The 26,404-nt window shown below is 44.6% G+C and overlaps 1 protein-coding gene across 9 annotated transcripts in view; it reads right to left on the reverse strand.

Annotated features, from left to right (window-relative positions):
• Window positions 1-26,404, reverse strand: part of ABCC3 (ATP binding cassette subfamily C member 3) — a 43,610-nt gene that overhangs the window by 5,460 nt on the left and 11,746 nt on the right. For 4 of the 9 annotated variants that reach the window (XR_001469353.4, XR_005840746.2, XM_015295526.4 and 1 more), the window contains 23 exons: window positions 25,689-25,814; window positions 24,707-24,844; window positions 22,925-23,050; window positions 22,117-22,178; window positions 20,805-20,936; window positions 17,308-17,526; window positions 14,858-15,035; window positions 14,138-14,299; window positions 13,026-13,118; window positions 11,538-11,741; window positions 10,430-10,576; window positions 9,937-10,024; window positions 8,883-8,949; window positions 7,156-7,282; window positions 6,633-6,809; window positions 5,635-5,802; window positions 4,702-4,885; window positions 3,980-4,085; window positions 3,284-3,437; window positions 2,005-2,212; window positions 1,201-1,511; window positions 341-540; window positions 115-241 (listed from right to left, as the gene is read on the reverse strand). Coding sequence is in view for 6 of the 9 variants with exons in the window: in XM_015295526.4 (XP_015151012.1) it covers window positions 115-241; window positions 341-540; window positions 1,201-1,511; window positions 2,005-2,212; window positions 3,284-3,437; window positions 3,980-4,085; window positions 4,702-4,885; window positions 5,635-5,802; window positions 6,633-6,809; window positions 7,156-7,282; window positions 8,883-8,949; window positions 9,937-10,024; window positions 10,430-10,576; window positions 11,538-11,741; window positions 13,026-13,118; window positions 14,138-14,299; window positions 14,858-15,035; window positions 17,308-17,526; window positions 20,805-20,936; window positions 22,117-22,178; window positions 22,925-23,050; window positions 24,707-24,844; window positions 25,689-25,814 (3,504 nt within the window). In the remaining 3 variants the exon portion in view is untranslated. Of the gene's footprint in view, window positions 1-114; window positions 242-340; window positions 541-1,200; window positions 1,512-2,004; window positions 2,213-3,283; window positions 3,438-3,979; window positions 4,086-4,701; window positions 4,886-5,634; window positions 5,803-6,632; window positions 6,810-7,154; window positions 7,299-8,882; window positions 8,950-9,936; window positions 10,025-10,429; window positions 10,577-11,537; window positions 11,742-13,025; window positions 13,119-14,137; window positions 14,300-14,857; window positions 15,036-17,307; window positions 17,527-17,658; window positions 18,556-20,804; window positions 20,937-22,116; window positions 22,179-22,924; window positions 23,051-24,706; window positions 24,845-25,688; window positions 25,815-26,404 lie in introns of those variants that run through there. The other 5 variants (XM_015295528.4, XR_006931771.1, XM_040649880.2 and 2 more) reach the window with 5 other exon arrangements.

Raw genomic sequence — 26,404 nt, forward strand, 5'->3', positions numbered from 1 at the left:
GAAATCTCTACTGCTTAGACATGTCCCACAACTCATTTTCATTATTTTATTAATTCAGACTTTGGCAAGCACTTAATTACTGCTAATATATCAACAAAGAACTGTAACACGCACCTGTAACGCATAGGATACTGAAAGTCCCACCAAGCCAGCATTCAGGCTGCTTTTACCAATCACAGCAAAGAGAGCAGCAAAAAGGACGATGCAGTTCCCCACAAACTCCACCCGGATGCCCAGCCACCTGGAAAGGGCAGACATGGGAGAGTGGTAAGGGGCTGCTCGGGGCTGCTCTGCAGACACAAGAAAAGAGGTGGAGAGCAGAAGCTGTACTCCTTTCTACCTGTTTGATATGATGCCAGGGTAGTAACTTTTCTGATTCTCATCCACCTTCAGATCGCTGATGTCTATGAAGGACCTCTCCCTCTGGTAGGCTCTGATGACACTGGTCCCTGATATCGTTTCTGAGAAGTGTGAGTAGATGGGAGATCTGCTCACAGATTCCAGGCGCTTCAGCTGCCGGGATGTGGCCACGTAGAATCGCTGCCATGTGGGGAGAAAATCGAAGGGCACGTGAAATACTGCCTCTTTTAATTAACAGCGAGATAATTACCAGGCTATGGATTTAAAGGAGATTCTTAATGATGTGCTTCAAGCCTTCAACATATTCTCTGTAATTAGGAAGTATTTCAAGCAAAGATATCCCTGTTTCATTCCAAAACAGAATTTTGGGTAACTGCAAGTTCTGTATCCTTGAGGATGGGGTTATCTGTGTCACTCTCAGTTCAGTCAGCACAGTCCAACAAAAGGAATGCATCTGTAGGAGCACCATTTTCTAAGAAAAGGAGCACAAATTTGAAACTCCATCGTCTCTATTTACGTACCATAAAATAAGCATCATTTTTTGCTCAGAAATCAATAAAATTGATGCTATTTTCAATATTTTAACTCCTCTGCACCTTAAAAGCACTGCAGCTCTATCTCCAGCAGCGGGCCTGTTGTCACTGAAAAGCAGAACAGATGATGCCAACTTATTTCATGACCACATCTCACACGATGCTGCCTCTTGTGGGGAATACTTTAAGTACACAGAGGTAAGAAAGTTATTTGAGATAATTCCTTTGTTCCCCAGATCTGTTGCTTTTCGTAGCACAAGCAATGGAATAGCAGTCACTACAACAGCAGTCAGACTGTTCCAGTTACCTGAACAAAGTAGTACAGAACTGCAAGTGGGACCACAACCACAGCGAAGAGCGGAGTGCTTGCCACAATGACAATCATTGTCGACAAGGAGGCGAAGAACGTCCCCAGGAACATCAGGATGGTGGGGGGGATGACTTCGTCGATCACGAAGATGTCCTTGGAAAAGCGGTTGATGATCCGCCCGGTGGGGGTGGTGTCATAGAAGGACTGCGGTGTGTGAAATTTGTTCTCCAGCAGAGCCGTGTGAAGCTTCCGTGCTGCATTAATGCCTCCCATTGCCAGGGTGAAAGAGGAGACGAACACAATGAAGCCTTCCAAGTGAAGAGGAGACGCGTTAACCAGCGAGCCGCTGCTTCCCATCTGCCTTCTGTTTCTCTGTGCTCCCGTCCACCCCTCACATCAGCCCCATGGCACTGCGGTCACTGCTGCCTAACGGACAGGAACGTGTCCTGTAGGATCCCACCAAGCTCCCCTCACAGCACAGACGTACAGCCACCTTCTTTTTGCAAGTCTCCACAAAGCCCCAACCCTACAACTTCCCCCCAACCTTTCTGTCTTTTCTGCACCTAAGTTTTCATGTTCTCGCACCAACTTAACTCTCCCAAGTTTATACATCATCTGCTCAAACCCCTCTCAAGGCTTCACAACACAAAGGTGGGGGGCTGAGCTCAGACTTTCTGGCTCTATGTTACATTACTTTCTTTGCTTCTGCTGGCAATTTTGGGCCACCGGCAACGAGCACCATGGCCTTCCCACATAAATCCTCTTTGCTAAATATGAACACATGATTTTATCTGGTCCCACCTTGCAAGAGGCCCAAGGCAGCATAGACTCCAATTCGCATGGATGTGTTGTGCTGAGTCCCATTTATCACCGGCTCGTTGGTCCAGTCACTGAGCCACACATTGGCCCCAATAGAAGCAGCATTTTGGCAGCAATATAGGAAACATATAATTAAAGAGATGACAGGGCTGACGGCCTTCATGTATTGCCAGAACACCGTTAGCTTTACCTGCAAAATCACACACCAAGGCTGGTTGGTACAACTCACAGATAGGAAAAAATACAAATCTTCAGCAGAGGGACTAAAAAAGTTCCAACCTGCCCAAACTCTAACACAGCACAGAGAACAGCTCATCTGTCTGAGCCCCACGTCAGGGCAATGACTTGGCAAACAAGTCAGAAATGGCTCTGCAATACCCCTTTCCTCCATTCTGAGGAACTGTAACGTATTGGTTTTGTGGGGTTTTAGTTTTGAAGGCTGTGCCAGGGGTGGGGGGAAGAGGCAGATTAATCAGCCACAAAGGATGGATAACAGGAATGGGAGCCAAGGCTTCCCAGGCAACAGCAGCAACTTGGCAGGTATGTGCAGTTCCAGACTACTTTAAAGAGCCCAAACAGGCCCTTTACATTCTGAATACGCCTTCATGTAGGTGCCTTCACAGCAACATAAATGAGGTAACAAATGCTAATTCACCCCAGTAGGAGCATAAACAGAGGATGCTTGCATCAACAAGAAAAATGCTCTCTCTCAGGTAGTGCAAAAAAAGCCGGAAGGCAAAGAGACAGAGGCTCAGGACTCAACTCCGTCTCTCAGGGAGAACACAGCCCCTTTTGCACACACGAGCACAAAACACTCCTCAGATGGCGTGACAGGAATTGCTCAGGCAGAGCGTGCTGCTGGCACGCAGCACACAGCTGGCTCACAGGACCACTGCTGCGGCCCAAAGCGCACCGCGCTGCAGCTGGACTCACAGCCCGGCCAAGCAGTTACAGACCAACAGGGCTGGAAGCTCCGCAAGGCAGCGCGGGGCTGACGGGGCTGCTGTGGGCTATCAGGTGACTGCGGCAGGAGCTGGGAGGCAGTTTTTTCTTTCCTAATTGCACGGCCCTTGCCAGGTGTGTAAACCTGTGCCAAGAGCTCAATTTGAAGGATCAGGGGCTGCTGGGTTAATGCCCAAAGCCTGCTATTGTAATTTACATAATGTATTTAACAAAAACAGAGCAGATGGAAAAAAAAAGACTTTTTTTTTTCTAAAAAGAAAAAGAATGAAGAAAAAGGAAGGGGGGAACCACACGATACCGTTCCCACTTCTGTGGTTTCTGCCTGGATAAGTTTCTCATTAGGGTTTCTTCTCGGCAGAGGAGGCTCAGCTGGCTTCTTTTCAGCGACTCTTCGTTTCGTTGACATTTTGTTGGGACACTCTCCTCCCTCAGAAGATATTACACTAAGTTGCCTAGTCAAAACAACGGAGCCATTAGGAGAAAAAGGGCACACTGTGGCTGTGATGGGCCAAGAACAGGAGGCAGCAGCTCGGAGTCATGCCCAGCTCTTCTGCTCAGTTCCCACTCCCAGATACGGGTGGTGCCTGTATGACCCCCACGGATGTACAGCGATGTTCAGTAACAGCAGAAACACCACTGCTTCCAAAGCCCATGGGGGGCCTGGACACGCTGATACAGTCACTGGAGCCCTCAGCACATGCCGGGCTTTCCAAAGCTGACCCCAGAGTTTCTCTGCTGCCAGACCTATAGCAGCTGGATGGCGTCCCAGGGAATCACCATGAAAAACCTGCCTTAAGAATTTGGGTCGGTTTGGATTGAGAAGATTGCTGGAGCAGGTTTGTGATCATCTTTGCATGTTCCTTCACATTTACTTTCAAAAACTTGTTTTTAAGAGGAAACTAAATCCCCAACTGTGAGACAGTATTTGACTAACATCTTTCAGATGTGTTTGCCCTAGAAACAGATTATGAACTCAAGAAGTGCTGATGCTTACCTAAGAAATTGTTTGCGGACCTCATTTGTCACGGGTTCATTATCTGCCAGGTCAGTGTGGATGCTGAGGGTGTCTTCAGCAAGCAGGACCTCCTCCTCTTCCATCACTGCAAGACAAGATCACATCTCACAGCTGAAAGCACAGAAACAGGAGCCCAGACAAAGGAGGAGTAATGAAAGCCAACACCACCACAGGAAAATCATGGTATATGGCCCCAGCATCACCCCCAGTGGCTTTGGTTCTCTGCATCATTTTTCTTAATTAAACTAGATATCTTGTGAAGCAGATTGGCAACCAAATGCATTTACATCTTGTTGCCTGAGTGCACCAGAAACGCTACATGATAGCATTACAGTTAATTCTACCTGCATTCACATACAGAGCACTCTCTAGGCATGATTCTGGGATGGAGCCTAAGATGGAGTCTCATGTCAGAAACCGCTGCTATTGCATGAAGACGTCACATTCTTTTCTTTCTGCCCATCTGGTGAGAGCTGCAATCAATTCTGAACTAAACTTCTTTGGTAAAACACTTACCAATAATATAGAACTGGCAATAAATAATATTTTCTATGTCAGTGAAGAAAGTAGGAACAACTGCCAAGATGTCATGAAGAAGCAATGGACGCTTTATACAGAGATACGAAGTGTATTCTCTGCATTCTTATTTCTGCAGAGAAAGTATCTGTAATCTGGTTGACAGAGAAAAAGCAGTACTGTACTTGTTAGTTCATCCTCTTCAGTGTTTTCATCAAGTGCATAATTTCGAAGGAATTCTGCAAAGGCCTTGTTTTGTTTCAGAAGTTCTTGGTAAGATCCCATTTCGGAGATTTTGCCATCTGCTAGAACAACTATATGGTCTACCTGGGGCAGGAAACCAATGCCATGGGTCACCAGAATGCGAGTCTGGATGGGGAAAATTGAGAAAAACACCCACGTCTCAGTTGTCAGTGATGAGACCAAATGCTGCAGCACCACAGAGCTACTCAGCAAATCAAATACCACCACACTGCTGAGACAGGGGGTGAATTATCATCTCAGGGTGAAATGCCAACTGAAAGAAACTGCACTTGGAAAAATCTACATGAAATTACTCTGCTTCCTACTGCATGCTGATACAACATAAAAGGAAGTAAAACAATGCAATCATCGCTCCCCTCTGTCCCACATGCTGAGTTTCTTTGCACTCTTTCCCTTTTAAATGCTGAGACATTCTGAGATGATAACAGGAGTAGAAGGGGAAGCAAAGGGGTTGCAATCTGGCTGCATACTGCCAAAGACCTCTGTAAAATTAGCTGTTGCAAGTTCTGCACTGCACTGCCTCCACGTAGCAACTCGCAGTGCTAAGCTGAGAGCTTTCACAAGTGCCTACAAATGCCCTGCTTTGGGCCATCACACAGAGCAGAGCTTTTTACAAAAGACAGAGCAGGTTTTTGCCTCTCCCAGTTCTGACTAGATCACGTCCTTTCTGGGCGTGCTTACATGGCAGCTCACTGCAGAATCTGTGCTGTGGGGAAAAGGTGTCTGTACTGCCAACCCATCCCAGAAACACAGGCATGAATCAGCACTGCAGCCTTGGTGAAACAACTCTCCAGTTACCCATTAGTGCTTCAACATTTGCGTGCATTCGTAAGAGGATCTAAATGTCAGCTTACTTTTCCTTTAAGCACTCCATCTGGACCAATAACTTGGTCGAAGATGTGCTTTGCAACATGCGAGTCCACAGCAGAAAGAGGGTCATCCAGCAGGTAAATGTCAGAGCTGCTGAACACGGCGCGAGCGAGGCTCACTCGCTGCCTCTGCCCACCTGACAGGTTGATGCCCTGCAGGGAAACAGAGAGAAAACGCATCACACGACTCAGTTCAAACAACAGCTATGAGTTTTTATGGCTCTCTCACCATCAGACACATGGATGCTAAATGAAACATGAGATGCTGAAGAGAATAACCCACTCAGAGTCAGAGACGGGAACAGAACGCCACTAAATCCGTTTGTTCACTGCCAAACTTCCACTCAGCTAGCAATCTGGAGCCAGAATACACCTCCTGCTTAATAGGCTTCTGAAGAGAGCTGTTAGAATGTAAAACAATAAAAAGGAAGACCATCTACGAGGACACAAAATGCAAATGCTCCAAGCATGGCTGCAGCACCTGGAACATCTTCCACATTTCTGACCTTATGTACAAACCCAAACATCCACCCAACTGCATGAGTTCCATCTCAAATTTAGTGGCCTTTGAGGAAGAATCGTTATTGGTAACGACCAATGGAGAGGTTTCTCATTAAAATGAGACATTAAGGGATGATCATATTACTTTTTCAACTTGAAGCACGCTGTATTTTCCCTCCCACTTTTCCCCTACAGAGAAAGGACTTTAAGCATTCTCTCCAAACGCACATTTACAGTTGCACTACAAACGTAGGATGCTCTGGTCTCTCAGAGCTAGATGTGCAAAATATGCAAACACACGCTGAAATTTAGGACTGAGTTTGAGCCTGACTACCTTCCACAGAACTGCCTGCATGTTTCAGTGCTGATTGTCACAGGGGTGCTATTGTAGGGATCAAACTGAATCAAGATCTGACTCTGCAGCGTTCTCTCCTTAGATGGAAAAGGAACCATCAGCAGGTCTGACTTGAAAAAAACATTACCTTCTCTCCTATCTCAGTGTGATCTCCTCCTGGTAGCACTTCCAGGTCAGTTTTTAAAGCACATGCCTCCAGGACATTCTGGTATTTTTGCTCATTAGGAGCTTGGCCAAACAAAATGTTATCTTTCAGCGTGGCATTCTGGATCCAAGCTTGTTGAGGCACGTAAGCAACAGAACCCTAGGACAAGGGAGGAGAAAGGAAACCCTGAACATACAGTAAGCACCAATTCATGCTCAGAATTCCAATTAAGATCTTCAGCATACATATATAGTTTGTGTTCAATATATATTCACGTTATATATACTTGTGTATTAATTGCAGGTCCGCAGTTTATTGAATCAGGAAAGTCATTTCGTGTAAAACATAAGTAAACACGTGTGGGCAAAACACAAATAAAGACACAGACAAGCTGGCACAGCAGCAAACAGATTTCCATCTCCTGCCTGAAGTGCATCGCAAGCAGTGGCAAACAGAAAAACACATTCCCGTTCCTTTGTTAAATGGCATTATAAACAACACCAACCTTCACAGCCACTTCTCCTTCCAGCTTTTCCATCTCACCCAGGAGAGCAGACACCAGAGATGACTTCCCACAGCCAACGTGGCCAACAACAGCAACCAAAGCGCCACTGGGGACCAACAGGTTTATACTGTGGAGGAAACAGGCTGGAAATTAATTAAACATTAGTTTACTGAAGACATTATGGGTCTTCAAATGGGCTGAAACGCACACTGACAACTCAGCACAACCTCAACCTGGCGGATGCAGTAAGCACAGCTTGGTCACTGCTTCTCTCCTCCCTTTCTTGGGTACAGTCAACTGTAATCAGAACTGCGGGAGTAAATGGAAACCCATTAATCTATTTTGTGGGCTGTTTAGTCAGCGTGATTGATAGCAAACCTCCTGAGACCCCTCGCCGTGTCATGTCAGTCCATCAGCAAGTCAAACAGTGCTGAGAAGCATTTTGAAAGCTGTCCTTCAGAGTTTGTGTTTTGTTTCAAAAAACATGAGCAACTGTACTGAAGCAGTGGGCAAATATATCACACCTGAACGCCTTCTAACTATTGTACTTCACTATTTCCAGTGCTAATAAGCAGGGTTCACAATGATAAAAGAAAAATGAGTTTTGCCCAGTAAAAATCCTTACTGTTTTCCCTCCTGTGTCCTAAAAGCTACTGCCTTAGGTTCTGGTTCTGAAGGTGGACTGCTCTGGAAGTGACTGACGGATGTGGTCTCTTCACTATCACACTGTCTTTCACTAATGAAATCAGCTCACATTTCTGCTTGCAAAGATTCTGATGCAGAATTCTACTGCTTTTGCCAGTTCTCCAACAGGCAGCAGGCGTTCTGCACACTGCAAGAGCTTTTCTGTTTGTTTTTACTAAAGGTATCAAAGCAAGAATATTCAAAAGCATTATAATTTTTCTTCATTATACTTCCCTCTTGCTGAGTTTTGCATTCCTGCTATTTTACAGAGCTGCAGCTCCATGCTTAGCCCAGGTAGATTGCAGTTTGCACTGAAGCCAACACGGTCACAGATTTGGTTGCCTGAATCAAAGCAATCCTTTGAATTCTAAGCATCTTTCTTGCAGGTTTCCCATGTAACAAACTCAGCACAGCACCGCGAACTCCTTGGACAGGGAAGTCTAAGAATACTTGTCAAGTTCCTGCGATTCTGATTTGACAGCAAAGCACAACACAGGGAAGTTCACACGTCCAGGCAAATTTTATTTGTGTTCATTCAAATAGGCAAAAGAGCAAAATGTACACCTGCACAGCCTGGAAATGGAGTATGGACAGCTGCAGCGATGAGCCTGCCACGACAGTCCTGAAAGAAGACACCACTGCTCACATGCCCATGAGCTGGAATTAAACCTAAACCCAGACATCAGAGCTGCCTTCATAAGCCATCGGGTCAATTTAATTTGTCCACTGCTTCAATTAAAGAAAAAGAAATTACCTGGTTAAGAAATCGAGCTAGCCTTTCTGTCCTTTAATAGATAACCACTTCAGGCTAGTTTCTGTGGAGTGAAAGCTTCACAGCACTGTTCTATAATGCCTACATGCTGTGAGGCATAAGGATTAGCTAGACGTTTGAAAGGCAGATGAGATGCACCATGGGTATATGGGAACAACCTTTTCCAGAAGTAAGCCTGCAGATATTACCAGACTTCTTTCAAACAGACTTCCCAGGAGCCAGAAAAATACAAAGCAAGCAGATGTATTGCAATTGCATAAAGAAATCTTACTCTTTCAAGGACGGCTTAAGCTCCTTTCCCCAGCTGAACGTCGCATTTTTTACACTGATGGCATAGCCTGTATGACAAAAATGCAACAACAGAGAAGGCAGGCAAACTATTACACGGAACAGCGTGAGTAAGAGATGGGCAGACAGAGGAATCTTTATTTATGGGTGTTTCTCTATGCTGCATTTCCCTTTTCTGCTGGTATGGGAAGCACAGCCTTGTGACTGCACTGGGTCACAAGACAGGAATGTTTATCAGTGTGAAAATTACTTGTCTGTAGCTTAAGCCACAGACACCGAGCTTACGGTCCTATGGGACAGCAAAGTCATCCTGCTTCACTCTGCTCAGGTGAGGCTGGTCCCAGCATCTGCTGCTCAGAGCAGTTCTCACACTCTGTGCCATCGTTAGCACAGCTGTACTCGAGAAACCAATTTCAAGTCAGCAGGAGACCAACAGCACACTGTTGACTTTGGTGATTCAGATTACATTTGCTCTGTACAGGTTTTTGCTTGCCACGCTAACAAGTCACAGATCTGCAGGCTTTCTTCATCTCCTGGCAGAGCGATGAATAACAGTAAGCACACAGCAGTTACACAGTCATCCCTCCCCCTCCGCACACAGCATCACGCACCAAAAGGGCTTCAAACTGCAGTATCACCATTACATGAGAAAACACAGGTTTTTCAGACAAGCCGGTTTGCTCATTCCTTTTGGGATACTGCGTTTGCAACAGAATAAAACAGGACTCCTACTGATATTGCTCCTGAGCGTTTGTGCAGTGTTATGTATGAGCATCATTCAGCACTGTTAGCAACCATTGCATTGCCAAGGCAAATGCACACCCAACAGTGCAGTGCCAAGCTCAGAACAGTGGGACTTACAGAAGCTTCTGGCTATGGAGTCTATATGACAAACAGACTCTTCAGAGAGGAAGTTTTCTTTTCTTTTTTCAAAAAAGCTGTCATATTCTTTTTGCTGTTTTGGAAACTCCACCAGCCCCAAACAAACATGAGACTTCCTGCATCAGCACCATGAAGAACCACGCTGCTCTCCTTACCTGGTGCAATCACTTTTCTCTCCACACAATTCGGATCGAGCTCATCGTGACTCAGGAACTGCTGAATTCTCTTCAGGGAAACACTGGTCTAAGAAAAGAAAGCAGCATTACTTTGTCATTCCTTTAATGGGGACTTACTGCTTTTAGTGCTGGCAAGAAAAGCACACAGAGTGGCTTAAAGCCTTCACTCCATGGGCATCCTGAACACTGACTCATTCTTTCCTTTCAAGCAGTCCTACACTGAAATTCAATTTTCAGCTGTGAAATTTACTAGACCAAGCTAAGTTCACCTGAGTGAAGCAAAATCTCCATATGTGAAATGCCACACACACACACACAGGCTTACTCAGAAGTCTGGATTTCCAATGTGGTGTGGTTCCAGGGAAAGGATATTAGAAAGAAAACCAGCTCAGATCTGTGGGATCGCTGCGTTCCAGGAACAAAAGACACCTGGGGTTCTGTTTGACACAGCTTACACACAGACCGGCCTTACCTGTGCAATGTTGCTGATGACTTGTGGAAGCATTGTGAGTGGAAACTTCAAGATATTAAACAAGGAGAGCGAGACAAAAGCCTTTTCTGCATCCAGGGTATTCTTCTCATCCACTAAGACATAGACAGCAAATGTTGTCAATGCTACCTGAAAGCCAGAAGGTGAATTTACTGCCAGAGGTATGTGACATTTTGGCACTGCAAGCAGCAGTCAAACCTGACAGGCGTATTTGAAATAAAAGTATCAACACCAACATCAGGAAAATTCTTCCTTTTTGACCTTTCCCACATGCTTATCAAATGAACAAGCTGATACCAGATATCAGCAGAAAACAGGCGTGCAGAATCAAGTCACCTGCTGATTACTAACACCACGTTTAGTTGAACTAGGAGGCTCAGAAGGTGAGCTACAGAACCATGGTAAACACAAATGAGAGGTGCTTATCGAGCTGTGGTTTGGCTGCGTTTCCAGCACTGCCCAGTCACGTTCTCCCATTGTAAACTGCAGGCTGATTTTTGACAAAGCACTCATCTGAATGCTTCTGTGCATGCAAACCATACCTCTCCATGCAAAAGGGATTGTGGGGCAACGAAGTGGAAAGCAGAGGAAGAAAAAAACGGAGGAAAAAAGTCATTTCAGAATTGCTAATGTGTCATTCATGATGTTCTTTTTTTACATTAAATCAGTTAAAAAAAAAAAGGCTGCAGCATAAAATGCTAAAACAGAGCACTGTAAGAAAGGAGGCAGAAATGAAAGAATAAGCCACCATACTGACCAACAGCTACAGCTCTTTGGTGAGGACCACTACCCAGGAGTGCCTGTGGCTTCAAATTCTGTTTTCAGTTTGTTATGGCAAATACTCTGAGTGGTCGGAAGTTCTCCTGCGACAGCTGCTCACTGCTTCCAGCAGCAGGCTGTACCAAGAAACACTTGGATGCAGAAGGGCTCTACAGAACAAGGAGCCTTGCTTCAAAGCGTGCGAAAAACATTTTTTCCCCCAAAAGGTATTTATATTTTGTTCCTAGGTTCACTGGGCAAATAGCGAACCTCCCATTTCTCCCTCAAGGAGGCTCTGGTGCAACGCAGAGTGCCATGCAGTACAACCTACCAGGAAAGGTGAGCTGATCCACGCGAAGTTGGACAACGAATTGAGATAGGCAGATTTTTTCAGCACTCGCAGCTCATTCTTTCTCATCTCCAACACTTTTTCTGAAAAGGATGGCTCCCAGGCATACAGCTTCAGCACCTTAATGCCACCCAGAATCTCATTCATCAGCTTAATACGGGAGTCTTTATACCGCATTTGCTCCACCTAGATTGTTAGCAAGCACAGGAGACAGCGTGTCACTGGAGTGCCTGGATGGGAGCTGTAAACACATTGTCTCACAGCTATCGTGGGCCTTGGCTGTTTCTAAAGAGGATACGAAAGGCGATTAAAGAAGTCAGACTGTTATCTGTAAGCCCATGTGCACGTTTGTACCTCCAGAGAAGATAGGAATCAAAGACAGTGTTTGAAAAGATGAGTACAAAGGCTTTCCACTCATCCTCACTGTTAGGAATTACATTTTCAAAACCGCTGTTGAGAAAGATTCAGACAAAATACTGCCCTAACCCTTCCCTGGATTTCATCAGACTCCTTCCTGATACCACAGCTGTATTTCTCATGGGATATCCTGAACTCTGAACTCACTCCTGGTTTATTTTTCTTACATACACTGGGATACAGTGCTTCATTCAGCCACTTCAGAAAAATCAAATCCCTCCTCAGCAGGATAAACAAAATGAAAACCTGCATTCACACACACCAAGGTATGGCTCAGCATGGCCAAGGGAAAAAGGAACGCTGCTCCTAACCTTACCACCAGAGAGACTCCACACAAAGCCTGATGCCTCCTTAAGGCACATCATAGCAGCTCTTGTTACTGAGCTCGTGCATAAGTGTCATCACCTGGACTTGTTTTCCTACTCTCACCCTTTCTACATCTGTGGACTGATTTCTTTTTAAAGCTTCCAGCCCGCCCCTGAGAGGTGGCACAGCACCATCTTGATTTGTGCAGCACAAAGCCAGAGGGCACTATGATATTGCTTTTTCAGCCTTTCTTGACTACAGACAACTAAGGGGGGAGGGAATAAAGGATATTTTTTACCTCAAGGTAACAATGCAAATTTAGCCCAGCTCAGTAGCAGTGAAAATCAACACTGACCATTAACATAAGGAACAAAATGCCAGCTTTCAGCTCCCCCTCTAAAAGCAGTCATTCCCAGCTCCAGGAGCAGTGCCTGCCTTTCCATAGGTGTGCACAGACCAAGCTGCTCACTGAAGGGACACACGGAGACAAAAACTTCTTGCTGATCCCAGCAGTCACCCCAGCAGCATCAGTGACTGAGTCAATGCCACACCTACAAACAGCATTCAGTTCACTACAGAAAAGCTAACTGAGAGGATGTGGTTATTAAATATATGGGTACAATATCACTTGTAAGAAAATCGGTGCAAATGACACCTCAGTAATGACCATGACATCATCAATGCCTTCACCTCTCATAGCACAGCTACAATCTCAGATGATGCTTTCTTTCTCTTCTGGTACCTTACCTGGAATGCTCTGGTTTTGATTGCTACTGCGGAGTTGAATGGGATAAGTAAAACCATCACAGCGACTCCTGCCAGCACAGACGGCCCTAGAGCCTGGGGTGAGAGAGAAAAGGTAAGGTGTTGTACCGGAGCGCAACATCCCCAGTGGCGAACACTGAAGAACCAGCAGGTTATTGAAGCAGAAACACACTGCCTCACTGATAAATATTTGGGATAGACGGATGAGCTCCTCCCAGTGAAGGGCTCTGGTTCCACAGAACAGCTACAACGAGGAGACAGGAAAATAGACAAGCATCCACTCCGAGCACGATTACAGCAGTGCTGGTGATGGCAGCACGCTCTGCCATTTACCTGCTAAGTGGTTCCCAGCAGGAGGGGAAAAGGTTTGAACTGATGCACATACAGAGCTACTGAGTCAACACAGAAAGGGAACAAATAAGCTACAGAGAAGGGATTTTTCCACTGACTTCTCTCTGACCCGGGGAACTGTAATTACTGAATTAGCCCAGGTCCCACAAGGTGGATAAAAGCACACAAACCAGCAGCAGTGCCTCGTAAAGCTGCTGCAGCTTTATGGCTCTCCAGAATAAATCCACTTGGTGCTACTGCTCTACACAGATTAATTGCAGGGAAACATTTTAAGGGTGAAAGCCAATGTTAAAACTGAACATGGAATAAACAAGAAATTTCACCGAAGAAAAGGTTTATTCCAATTGAGATTTATGGATTTATTCCATACTGACTTCTTTACATGGCATAACATAATCTTTGTATATGACTCATATTTCCTTTTTTTTATTTTTTTTGTTTTTTAGCCATTTCCCTCAGGCTCTCATTTGTATCAACTACTGGGAATGCTGTGATGAGCCCTCGGTAGAGCCCACCAAAGCACACGAGGGACAACAGAAACATAAGGGATATCTTCTGCTTCAAATGCATCATCTCGCCTGCCAGGTGAACAAAATCATTAAGAAATGAATTGACCATGTATAGCAGTACAAGGTATCATAGCAAAGCAAGGCAGCACAATAAGCACATCAAAAAAAGGATTTAAAAAAATACGTTTGTACACCATTTAGAACATTTGTGAAGGAAGGTGACAATGCCTGTACCTGCCAGAGGAAATACAACGCCAGGCAGGTCTGGAGCGGTGCAGACCACAACATGTTCAGGAACGTCACCAGATCCATGAAGCGCTGGGCATCCACTGACATCAGGTTGACAATTTCTCCAACAGTAGATGAGCGCTTTGCTGAGTTTGTGATGACCAAGGACTGAGGAATAAGAGACACCCAGGAGATTCACAGTTGTGATACATCCAAGGAAACGTGGAGAAGAAACCCTCAACATTGAAATACAATACTCCCCAGGAATGTGCACCCCAACAGTGACTCACACAGACATGAACTCCCCAAAGACCAAGGCTTCATGACGTGCCTTGCTGTGAGCACCTCCACGTTAGGCAGTCTGTAGCATTCTGAAGAAAACCCAGTTAGATCTAACCAAGCCATAACACAAACACTATTTTCCTGGACCACTTTTCTAAGCATTTCAATGGAACCAATAACAGCCTGAGCTGTGCCCGTGACTGAGCAGCACACCCACACTAAGTTGCTAATTGCCAGAAAATTCTAGAAACTGGAAGAGAGGTACTCTGAAAAACTCACTGGAAAGAGACAAACAAACAAAACAAAACCACTTTTTTTTATCATCTATTTCCCAGAGGCTGCTCTTCTCCAATAAGCCTCTTCACCCCTAAGCATCTCAGAGCTAAGGACTCTTTCTTGGCGTTATACTCGGAGTTCTGGCCCATGAAATGCTTCCAGTCTTACCTTTCGGTATATCACTCCAATGATCCCAGTTCTCAACCTCATCCCAGTAACAAAGCAGTACTGGAAATGCTGGTGAAGTATGAGGGTCTGCAGCACAGCGCAGGCAAACATCAAAGCCGCAATCAAAAATCCCCACCAAGTTGGGGCATCTTTGTCCTTAACGAAGCTGATTAATACACTGTTTTTCAGAACATTAAGGAAGGAAAAGAGAAGAAAAAAAACACATACAGTAAGCTTAATGGGACATAACACAGCTTCCCTCAGCCGTGGCATCCTGCCACATCCTCTCACTAGCCACAGAAAGTAAACAGCACTCCAGGATGCAAGCTGAGTTACAAGTTCAGTCAACCAACTTTGCAAAGACTGTAATATTGCAAAACCTGAGGTTCTGCCAGTGAGAAATCTGCAAATGAGCCTACAGAAAATGAAATACATTGAGGAAGTCGAGGTCTCCTCTGAGATCCAGCGATTAAACACAGGGCTCAGTGTCGGGCAGCCCCACAGGGTTAGTGGTGAATGGCAGAACACAGCAGGGCAGTGCAGCAAAGCATGCAGAATCAGCTTCCCACCCAGACCCAACTCAAGCTGCCCGAGTGCCTCTGCCTGCGGTGCTTCCCCCCAAAACCTGGATTAAAAGACATCTTCCTGGATGGATGCATGGAAAATTCCTCACTCCCACTTCCTGGTAAAATGGCAGTAGCACTACACTGGCTTCATCATCTTTTATTAATTAGCCATTTCTTACTATTTGCAGCTGCTCTCCCTGCAAGGCCTGAACAGCTGCCATACAACAAGAGAGTGGGGCAATGCACTGCAACGTGCAGCTTTCTCAAAAATCACATTTGTGACTGCAGACTACTGCCCAGAGAACAGAACCTCCAAAGTAAGAGAGGAACAGATTTGGTTCCACCATTCAAATAACCAGCAGGGGGGAAATAACACTTGGAGAAACGCAAAGAGCCCCAAAGCCCTGCTTTAGAAACAGGAGGTTGCTGCAGTTTTCTTTCAGTCTAAGATCCTCCCCTTGTACACCACTCACTCATGCTCTAAGTGGATGGCTTCAGAAAAAAACCCAACAAACTCTTTCTAAAAAGACTGCTGAATCTCAGGGAACACAAAACTCTTTGAAGTGCAACTTGCCAGACAGCCGTGGCTTTTCCATTTTCTCTTCCCAGCAGCTTTGCAACTTCCATGACTGCGGGAGTGCAGACCTGAGCAGAAATTCCCCATTATGTCTTGAGATACCACTGACAACATATCCAGGAATTTATGCAAATTTGAGAGATTCCCAGAATAGATTGCATCTAACATGTTCTCGGAAGGAAGCCAGCTGCCTCCTCACTGGGGACACTGGAAGAAGACGGACTGCAAGCGATTCATGTCACTATATTGGGCTGGACCCTCTTCTCAGCAAGTTTCTGGGTATACCACAACCACCCACAGAACAAGATGGTCTCAGAACACAGCTCCACACTGCCATTATTTTAAGAGACACTCATGTAGGAACAGAGCCCTCTCATTCCCCCTTTCTCACACCCAGAGCCCCCATCCAACTCCGTTCCTCTCTCAAGCACTAACAGGGCTGTGCACCTTTGCACAGATGTGGACACAGCTGGTGGATAGGAAACAACTGCTGCTCTCTGAGATGCTGCTATTTCCACTTCTCTGTTCTTCTTAGCTAATGGTTATCTGGTAACGTTCTCACCTTGAGACTACCACTAACAGGGAGAAATGTGGGGATGGTGCAGACTGCGTTATCAATGAAAGTGAATGACAGCGCTCCTGGAGATGGGAAGTGCAGATGTTGCTCATACAGGGAGAATTTGAGGACATAATTTTTGACAATATTTTTTCCTCCCTTCTTTCTCTCTTTTTTTTTTTAATTTTATTTTACCCAAAAATTTACTGAATCTGTGTATCACACATTCTTCTCACTGTGTATTACTAAAAATGCACAAACTCATCCAGAAGCTCCAAAACCTATCCCAGATGATAGCAGCACAGTCAAAGCATGGCATTCTCGAGCACCACACTTCATTTGTATTGTCACACTGCAGCTGCCACCACCACCAGCTCATGTGGGTATCAGATGTACAGAGACTGCTGGATTCAGCAAGCAGAGCTCTGCTTCCATTTCTCAAATAATCTTTTGGAACTGGGAAGAAATTGCTTTGGACTGCTACATGGCACCACAGGTAATGTGCAATCCAAAGCTGTCTATTGGCGATGGGTGAGTTATGAATGTTTCATTTCAAAGAAACTTGCCCAATTTGCAGCACTGTCCACAGTAAGGAGCTCCTGTCTGAGGGCATTTCAGTGGGAGGGTGGGGGAACTTACACATGCAGCACAGCGAGGGAAACTACTTATGCATTTCAAAAATAACTACTGCTTGCCAAAGCCAAGCCTTCATAGGGACTGCACATAGAAACTGCTCTCACAGAAAACCAACCTTAGCAGCTGAGGGTTGACAAAAGAAAGCAGGTCTTGTATCAGCTTGAAGAAGGAGCCGATTAAGAAGTACGGTCCAAAGGTCCTCATCAAGGCTTTGAGGAAGGAAGGCTTCCTATTGTGCCTCTTGTCCCTGATCAGAACTTCGGCTTCCTCTGGGCCATCCCCCACATGATTCAGTGCATGGTTAGATTTCTTCCTATATGTCACATCTTCTTTCCTAGGGGAACAAACCAATCAGAGACGCTGACAATGTGAACATCACTGCCCTCCGTGTACAGCACTGATATCTAAGGTAATGAAAGCCAACTCTTCTGCAAAGGTCCTTGAGACTAACCAATGAAAAACTCACCCCAAAGGCGTGTGCTGCATTCCAGGGCTCCACATGGGGTTTCTAAAAGCATCTCTTGGGTTTAGGTGCCTGACTTCTGTTGCTTATCAGTACAGACTGTGTGCTCTGGAAAACTATTTCCACCATGAATTGTTCTCAGAGAGCAGCTTTTCTATCAGAAAGTACCAAATCACTGTTAATTCTTGAGGACCTAGAGAATAATCCCATGAATGGCAGCCAGGAAGTTTAAGTCCAAGTGGGACAACGAGAAGGAAATTAGAGTCTGAGACGCATAAGCCTTTTAAGAAGGGACAGATGGAAAAGAGAGCCTAGAAACAAGGAAGACTTATAAAAAGGCGTTTGAAAAATTACTTGCAAGCAGTACCAAGTGTGGTTGGATTTATGATTCTTCTCAAAGAGCATGCAGATCTTTTTGGAGCTGGCTGGCTACAGAGCCTAATAATTCCAACAGCCCGTGAGCGTTCAAAACGACCACTGTGGCTAACAGTCCACAGGCAGAAACTTGTTCACTTCATTTCTAAGGAAGAAATGTGCAAATCCTCATTTCTTTGCAGTGCAGTCTGAGGGTTGGGTAGGGGGCCTAAATCAGACAGAAAAACCTCTGTTTGTTTTCTCTTTAGATGAGAAAGACGAAGCTGCTTGTTATTCTTCCAGATCAAACCTGGAGAGTTTATGAGCAAAGCTTTATTTTCTGGCAACCAGGCCATTAAACTCATTAAAGGAGAAACAAGACTACTTGCCTCTGGCTTTGTGCGATTAAAAATGTTTATTACAGTCAGCTAACAGCAATGCTATAGTTCTCTTGCAGCAAAAATCCCACAGGAAATACACTCCTGGTGTTTACTAGGGGTAGCTAGGTGAGGTCAGGGCTTCAGCAGCGTGTGCCTGGTTGCACCCAGTTCTTTCTCAAAGCAAAAACCATGTGCTTGGCTTCTATGAATTACAGCTTGCTAGACAATACATACTGATTATCCCATGCGAAACATACAGATTTCTCACTGGTAATAACAAGGCCCTGAATCTTCAAATCATCATTCTCCAAAAGCAGAAGGTAACCAAAATGAGGCTACATGGGTCCCAGCACACCCTCATGCTTCCAGCACAGCTCCAGCTGCACAACAGCGCAGTAAGAGAGCAAGCAGAGACTTCAGCCATACAGCCAAAGAAGCAAAAGCAAAGGGAAAACACTACCAGTGTGCTTCACTGTCTCCAACATTACCTATTGCAATGATTTGAACCTACACTGGCTGAAACCATACTGAGCTCTCCTGTAACTCATTAGCAGAGAATCAATTATCAGCGATTATTTAACAGTAATTCACAAGGGTAGTTTGCAAGAGAACTGTGAAGCAATATGCAAAAGAAGTTTTGCAGGTTAAGGAGATGCAGGAATGTGATAATCATTACAATTAAGTAAATCTGAAGATGTAGCTTGCAACTGATTAAATTTTTGAAGTAAATGATTACCACAGACAGTGCTGTTACTTTCTGGGATACTCTCTACACATGCACAACTGCTTCAGTGTTTTCATGTCATAAAACCGTGCCAGAGTTTAAAAAGAAAGGGGAAAAAAAAAGCCTTTCTGATGGCTTCCAGCCCATGGCTGCCCATGCAGATTTAACTCAAAGTAACTGAGAAGGTCCACTTATAAATGAAGAATCATAAAGCCAGGCAGTTTTTAGAGTTACTTGAAACCCAGCATTCCACAGCACAGCAATCTGCTTTGGTTTTGCTCTTTTTCCCACGTGAGAATGATTAACATAGCGAACACTGCCTTTTACCTGAGCTTAATACAAGGCAGAATGCATGGCTGAATTCACTGCCAGCTGCCCCCATCTACCTGAACAGCCTCCAGAGCACCACGACAAAACTCCAGCCATGGTTTCTGGTTTTCCAGCAAAAGTTCTCCTGGACCCTGGGTGCTTCCACACAGCAGATGTGCTCTTAATATAGGAAGGCCTGAGGGTGTGATTTGTCCCTGTGCAGAAGACCAGAACCAGAACCCAGACCAGGCACGTTATTCCACACCATAAAACTAGAGACGTTAGGGAAGCAAAAAACAAAGAAGTAAAACCACAAGCACAGCACGGGTGGATGAGCTGCTGGTGTCAGTACTGGAAACCTTGCAGATTTTAGCTGCAGAGTAGAACTCTCCATAGCACGTTAAGCCTTGCCAAGAAGCTTATGACTTTCCTCATATTATCACACAGAAGGGTCTTTCCAATTTGGCACGGAAATAACAGAGGAAAGCCTCCATATGGAGGAGAAATCTCCACAATGAAAGGAAATGGAAGCACAGGCATCCCCCTCATTGACAGTTTTTATCTGTAACACTCTGCTGGCCCATCTCTTTGTTTGGAGATGTTTTGGACACTGACCAGTGGGAGAAGGAAATGCAGTTGCAGAACAAATGACTTCTTAAGATTAGGCTGAAACACAACATGTAACAAAAAGGATATCCTCTCCAGCATGGATCTAACTATATGCAAATTATGACCTTCATTCTATTTCCACAGGACACAAAGGGAGTTTTGCTGCTAACCTCTGAGGCGACAGGAGCAGGGTCTCAGCTCCAAGAGGAGTCCCTCTCCCTACGCTCACCCTTCACGTGCTGGGATAGCATCATATCCTTATTTCTTGGAAGTGCAGAACTGTTTACAGCCAAGAGCCTTAAGGCTAAAATTAATCTCAGGTGAAAACCTCACAATGGCGATAATAAAGAACTCCTCCTGATTTATGGTGCCCAAAAGTTGTGTTCCAACGTGCCCAGGAGGGATGCAGTTACAGGGTTAGACATCCACCAGCCCGGTAATGAAAGTTATTCACTTTCTCCACTCCAACCATCTCACCACCTCCCGTTTACACACCTTCAGCCCTTCTCCACATGGTAAACGACACCATCTGCCCACGCATATTTTAAGCACCCAGTTACAAAACGTGTAGGTGGTGCACAAGCCCCAGAGGGCTGCTGCCTGCCTCTGCCCAGACATCTTTAAAGCAGCAAATCCGTCCATTAATATTAATAAGGAACAGATGGAAATAGAGGTAGATGCCGTGTTTACTCGGCTCATTTTCAGGGATGAGCAGCTCATTAGTGCTGAACTGACTCATCAATCTCCATTTGCAGAAATGTTGGATTACTTACTGTTTACACTCTGCTTTTTCTTTGTCCCATTCTCTACTCAGTTTTTGTACAATATTTTTTGAAATATCATCTTCATTCAGTGACCACAAATCCTTCTCTTCAAGAGGCTTTTTGTAACCGAGAATTGCAAAGCTGCAAACACAGAGAAAAACAGTCCGACTCAATTTGGCTGACAGCACATAAAGCAGTGCAGCTAACCCTGGGAGCGGGCAGCTAACAGAAGTAAGAGGTGTACACACAGGGGGAAAAGGAAAAACAACAGTGATAGTTATGCCTGTATTTCCCTTTATTCCTTATCTTGATGTTTGCAGTTAAGGAAGGGGCACTATGTAGTTCTGATTCCATGTATTTGACTGAAAATATCACTTTAGAAAAAAATGGCAATAAAAAACAATATCCAGAAGCATTTGAATTAAACTGCGATGTTAAATGAAAACAGTGAAAATTCAGAGGTAAAAATAATCGAAATGAGCTGTCAGAGACAAATGAAATGCAAAAGGGCAGCTCACAAAAGCTAAAGGAAAACTGAATTTCTCTCTCCAAATACATGAAAATTACAAATCCTGCACTCCGAGGGACACCTTGCCAAGAGATACAAACGTCTCACTGCCATAAACCCCTACAGGAAGGCTGAACATTCCAAACGATCTCACTCTCACTAGAAAGAATTTTAGGAGGCTGTGGCCAGGACTGTGGAGTTACACAGAAACAGGAGTGAGGATCTCAGATCTCTCATCCACTCCGAAAAAAACTGGGTCTCCTCATGGCCTTCAGCATCATTCACTTCTTTATCACACAGTGGAAAAAAACCCAGTCCCACATTTGACTCCTCAGTACACATCCCAGAGCACCACAGTCTCAACAGTTGGTAGCAATCATTTGAATATATAACCCAATTTCCTCATGCAAAGAAAATGTCCTCGTAACAAAAGCATTCATCCATGAGCCTCAAAAGGAAGTGATGCAGCTCAGGTGTGTGAAAAGCTTCCAGTATTTTCTTCTTGTGCTACACAATCCTGCATGCTGTCTCAGGTAATGCTGCAGCACACGGTGTGCACAACCAGGCTGCATGTGCTCACAGTCATAGCAACTGCTGCCACTGATGTTCAGGTAAGGTTGGGCAGCATGAGCTCTCCAAATGTAGTCTGCAAACGCTCATGTTCTGAAAGTGCTGACAGTGCTGTCATGAAAGAACACCCAACGTCAACTCCCTGAAGGGGAAAAGCCCCCACGTGGGTAACTCTGTACAACACATATCACAAATAGAGCTTATGGCTGTCAGCTGTCCAACACACCGAGAAGAGGAGCTCACCTTGTAAACCACCAGAACGTCAGTCGTGAGAGAAAGCCCGAAGTTAACTCTGGAGAGGGATTCTACAGCAAAGTTATGCAGGAAAAAGAGTAAATCAAGACAACAGGAAATGAGTCTACACCTTACACGTACGTACCTGAGTTCTAATGAGACATAAATTGATCCCTACCATCTCCCAAGTTGCGCAGATCTCCTTTCATCTTTACAGAGCTCTTAACAGACTGCCTTTAAATCACACATCAAGTCAACTGTCATTCTACAGTTTCTGAAACGTTCATCCAAAAAACGGGCTCAACTTCCCTCAGCTCAGTTTGAGCATAAATCCAACTAGGGAGGCCATTTTATGACCTGGAGAAGAAACTTAACCTGTGACACCACTGATACCTCCTGTTACTCATGGTTCTTTTCATCTCTCTTCTCAATACATATAGAACTGGCTTATTGAGTCAACCCTTCAAGAGCTCAGTTAACTCTGAAGGAATGTCAAGCAAGTAGAAAACAATCTCCACAAAAAACAGTCCTGGAATAATTAATATTAAGCTTTAGTTTTCATAAATTGCATTTATGAAGCAGCAAGTAGGAGGGATGCTTTCTCTGTATAGATTTTGGTCATTACTGATGGCACACATATTGGAAGATGTCTTCAAATCCCAATGTACTCTCCATACACATTGTTTCTTAAGGGGGGTCACCAACTACAGTGACAATCTCAGTGACAATCCAAAGCTTTATCCGTTACAAATATTCTCAGTGAACTCTCAAGACATGATATAGTAACATATATATAAAGCAAAACAGAAGTACTTACAGGGTCTGTATTGGCAGGGGAAAAGAATGGAGGCTTTTCTTTAAAACATGAAAGGATCAACTCAACGATTAGCAAAACAAAATAGATGTAAAACGTGGCAGACCTGAACCTCTCATTTACATGGTTCTGAAGGGGAAAAAAAATACAGTAAATAGGTTTTATTGTATTTCCCACCACAGCATACATGCACACACCGACCGTTTCAGGATCCGTTAGCACTTCCTTTCTTCCCTCACAGCTGAAAACTGCACAGCAGTTGCTAGCAGGAATTATCTTACAAAAGTATGCATGTACTCTGTAAAGCACCTCAGTAAATGCTTATCTCCATGTTGCTTTTCATTAAATTCTGTCAACTTCAAAGTGCTTATGCACCTCCACTGCATGCAGACACCCCCTGGAATCAGGGCTACATGACATCCTTTTAAATTACCTCCAGGGGTTCTTGCAAGATCATGTCACAGGCATAGGAACTGCCAACCCAGATCAGAGAGCATCCATTTACTGTTTACAAGCAGACAATGTCAAATGCTTTCAGAAGAAATGAGAAAACACTGCACTGTAAAATATCAGTTCCATCTGCTGCAGAGACATTTCCTTTCCCACTCATGAGTCTGAAGGTGACTTAAAACTTCTTGATGGGAGGGTATATCCCCTGTGCAGCTCTTTCATAACATCATGCAGTTGTGAATGCTCTTGCTCACTTAAAGCCTTTAGTCCTGAGGTGTAACAGAAAGAATATTTCATCCTCGGCAGTTGTAAGAGCAGGAAGGATGCTGCCCACACACGTTCTAGGACTCTGCCCTCGTAATTTTAAGTTGATTAAGAAATCAGCCATTGGCAGCCCATTATTTGCACTTAATCACCAGTATTACAGCTTTTAAATTGATTTGAAGTGGTGCACAAGAGGGTCTCACCAGGACTGCAAGCACCTCCTGAGGAAGCCCTGCACAGGCTGTCCTCTCAGGTTTAATTCAGCCCCCACTGGAATATTTACAATACACAGCAAGATCCTTGGGGAAAGGATAATGCCACTAGTGGTAATAAATAAACAAACAGCACATTAAATTCACCAACAGAACCAGCAATGATTTAGAATCACTTTCACTGAGGAGCAATCATCTTAATGTTCTCCAAACACTCCCTTTCATTCTCAGCCTTTGATGATCTAATCACTGGAACAGCCTTTGCCCTACTTAGTGAAATTTGTTTCTTGGAAAACCTAACAGCATTCTTAACGTGGGAGAGCCAGCTATGCCTTCAGGCAGGAATCACAACAGGTTTCTTTCCTCTCTCCCCTATGTTTTGTTGTCTATTTACAGCCACAGTTGGAGTGAAAATCTGTCCTCACCACGCTGCGTGTTGACAAAAAGGTCTAAGGAGTTGTATAACATGGTCAAACAGTCTGAACAAAAAAGGAAGGAATGGGGGACCTAACAAGAAAAAGGGAAGAGAAAGGAAACAGAAAGCAAGTGAGAGCCTGTTCTTATATATGTGTGTGTGTGTGCATATATACACACATACACACAGTGTTGGCACAGCCCTCAGATGTCTAACAGCTCTGCAGTACACCCTCAGGTTCAGAAACGTCTCTGTTTGGCATGGCATGAGAAACCCCGGATCCCCTCAAGTTGGACAACTCTGAGTCAAGACAGTGGAACCAAATTCCCCTTTCTGGCAAAAGCCAGGTTCAGATCCGACTCCAAGCAAGGTGATTTGTTCCTTGCCAGAGATCTTAATGCTGTATTTCCTGCTCTCCAAGTGCTAACAAGGATGGCACGTTACCTGTGCTGTTGTAGTCATGATCTTAGACCGGAAAGGCGCCACGGCACAGAGCACAGACAAAAACCAGAAGATAATGAGCACTCCAGAGGACTGAACCCCTCTCAGTCTTTCATACTGAATCAGCAGTGTAGCTAACAGCTGTGAAAAGCAAGCACAGGAACACATGAACACAACCCCGTCCCTCTGCTCCCCTTATTCACACTCGTGTTGGCAGCAGGGCTGCTATGAAGGCAGGTCCTGTCACACCTCCACAGACTCAGTAACAAAACCTCCTCTGTCCAAGGGAGGCATGGAATAACTCTGTGGAATAATTCGGTTCACCATTTGCAGAGCCCCTGCTACAGAACCTGATTTTCAAACCAGGCTTTGTACCAAGGCCATACACAGTGAAGTATTAACTACAGATATATTAAGCAAATTTAAGACCTGTTATTTCTCCTATCCAGATGGACAACGGTGACTTGTCTAGAAAACAGCATTAAAAATATATTAATCTTATCAAGGGGATAAAAAACTTAACGGGCACATTTTACAGCTTCATTTTTCACATAACAGCCCCACGTCTGTTTGCTATCTCAGGCAAAGAAAATTTGGTTTCCATTTAATGGAGGAACAACAGGCAGATAAGAGAGAGAGTCTGACAAAGTCCAAGGCAGCGCTGAACAACACACAAGCCAAACTCAATCATTCCTCCCTGCTTCATACCCACATTCTCTCCACACTTGGATCACAAGCCTGGAGAAACAGACAAGAGCAAGGCAGAACAATCTCTCCATTATAAACATTTCAATTCACATAGGTGAGTCTGCAGGAAAGACACATCTGTAACCGTGGTCGGTTAGCAAAATCTGCTTCAGTAATCTGAGTACTAATTCAGTTATGAGAGTACAGGATAAGACAATAAATGCAAAGGAACCTCCTTCCTTCTGCATCTATGTAGGAGTTCTCCTATCAGCCACCATAAATAGAAACAGCTACAAACCACAGTGATGCCAATGACCAACGGAGTCACAAAATAGACTGGTGGTGGTGTTCTGCTCTGCAGGAGCTCGTGGAAAGAGTAGAAGAGATCTGCCCAGCTCACACACCACAGCAGGACACCGAACAGCTGAAAGCAAACAGAAACGCTATTTGGTGAACTCATCTCCAGGGGGAATCAGGGCTAGCAAAACCATTATGATTCACAGATGCCCAGCAAGACAAAGCTGTGTGAAGAGAACAACACTGCTACAGCTGCATTTAGGCTAATGGAACTGTCCCACTGCACTCGGACCAAGGATCCAGCCTCAACTGCTTTGCAAAGGATGCACAAACACAGCTAAGAGAAAGATTAAAGTAGTCACCTTTTAGGTTCCTTTTTTTCTCCCCACACTGTTCAGTTTTAATTGGAAACACAGGCAGCATCCTGATTAAAGGCAGACATGCTCAGAAGCAGATGCCTGGAATTTTTCTCTGGGATAACCCAGTTCTCTCACAGCCAATGGAAAGGACTTGTTTGCTTTCCTTACACCTCGTCATTTATAAACCAGAGGTACTGTTGACATCAGCCCCCTCTTAGGCATGAGATACCTATGAAGTGGGTGTAGTGGCTTGAAAAAACACCTTCCTGTGCAGATTTTCACAACAAGATGAAGTTTTCGCTACAGCTACCTTAAGGTCTTTGTTTGGCAGCTTTAAGTGGTGAAGCATCACAGATAA

This window comes from Gallus gallus, chromosome 18, assembly GCF_016699485.2.
Source record: "Gallus gallus isolate bGalGal1 chromosome 18, bGalGal1.mat.broiler.GRCg7b, whole genome shotgun sequence".
Classification (NCBI taxonomy): domain Eukaryota; kingdom Metazoa; phylum Chordata; class Aves; order Galliformes; family Phasianidae; genus Gallus; species Gallus gallus.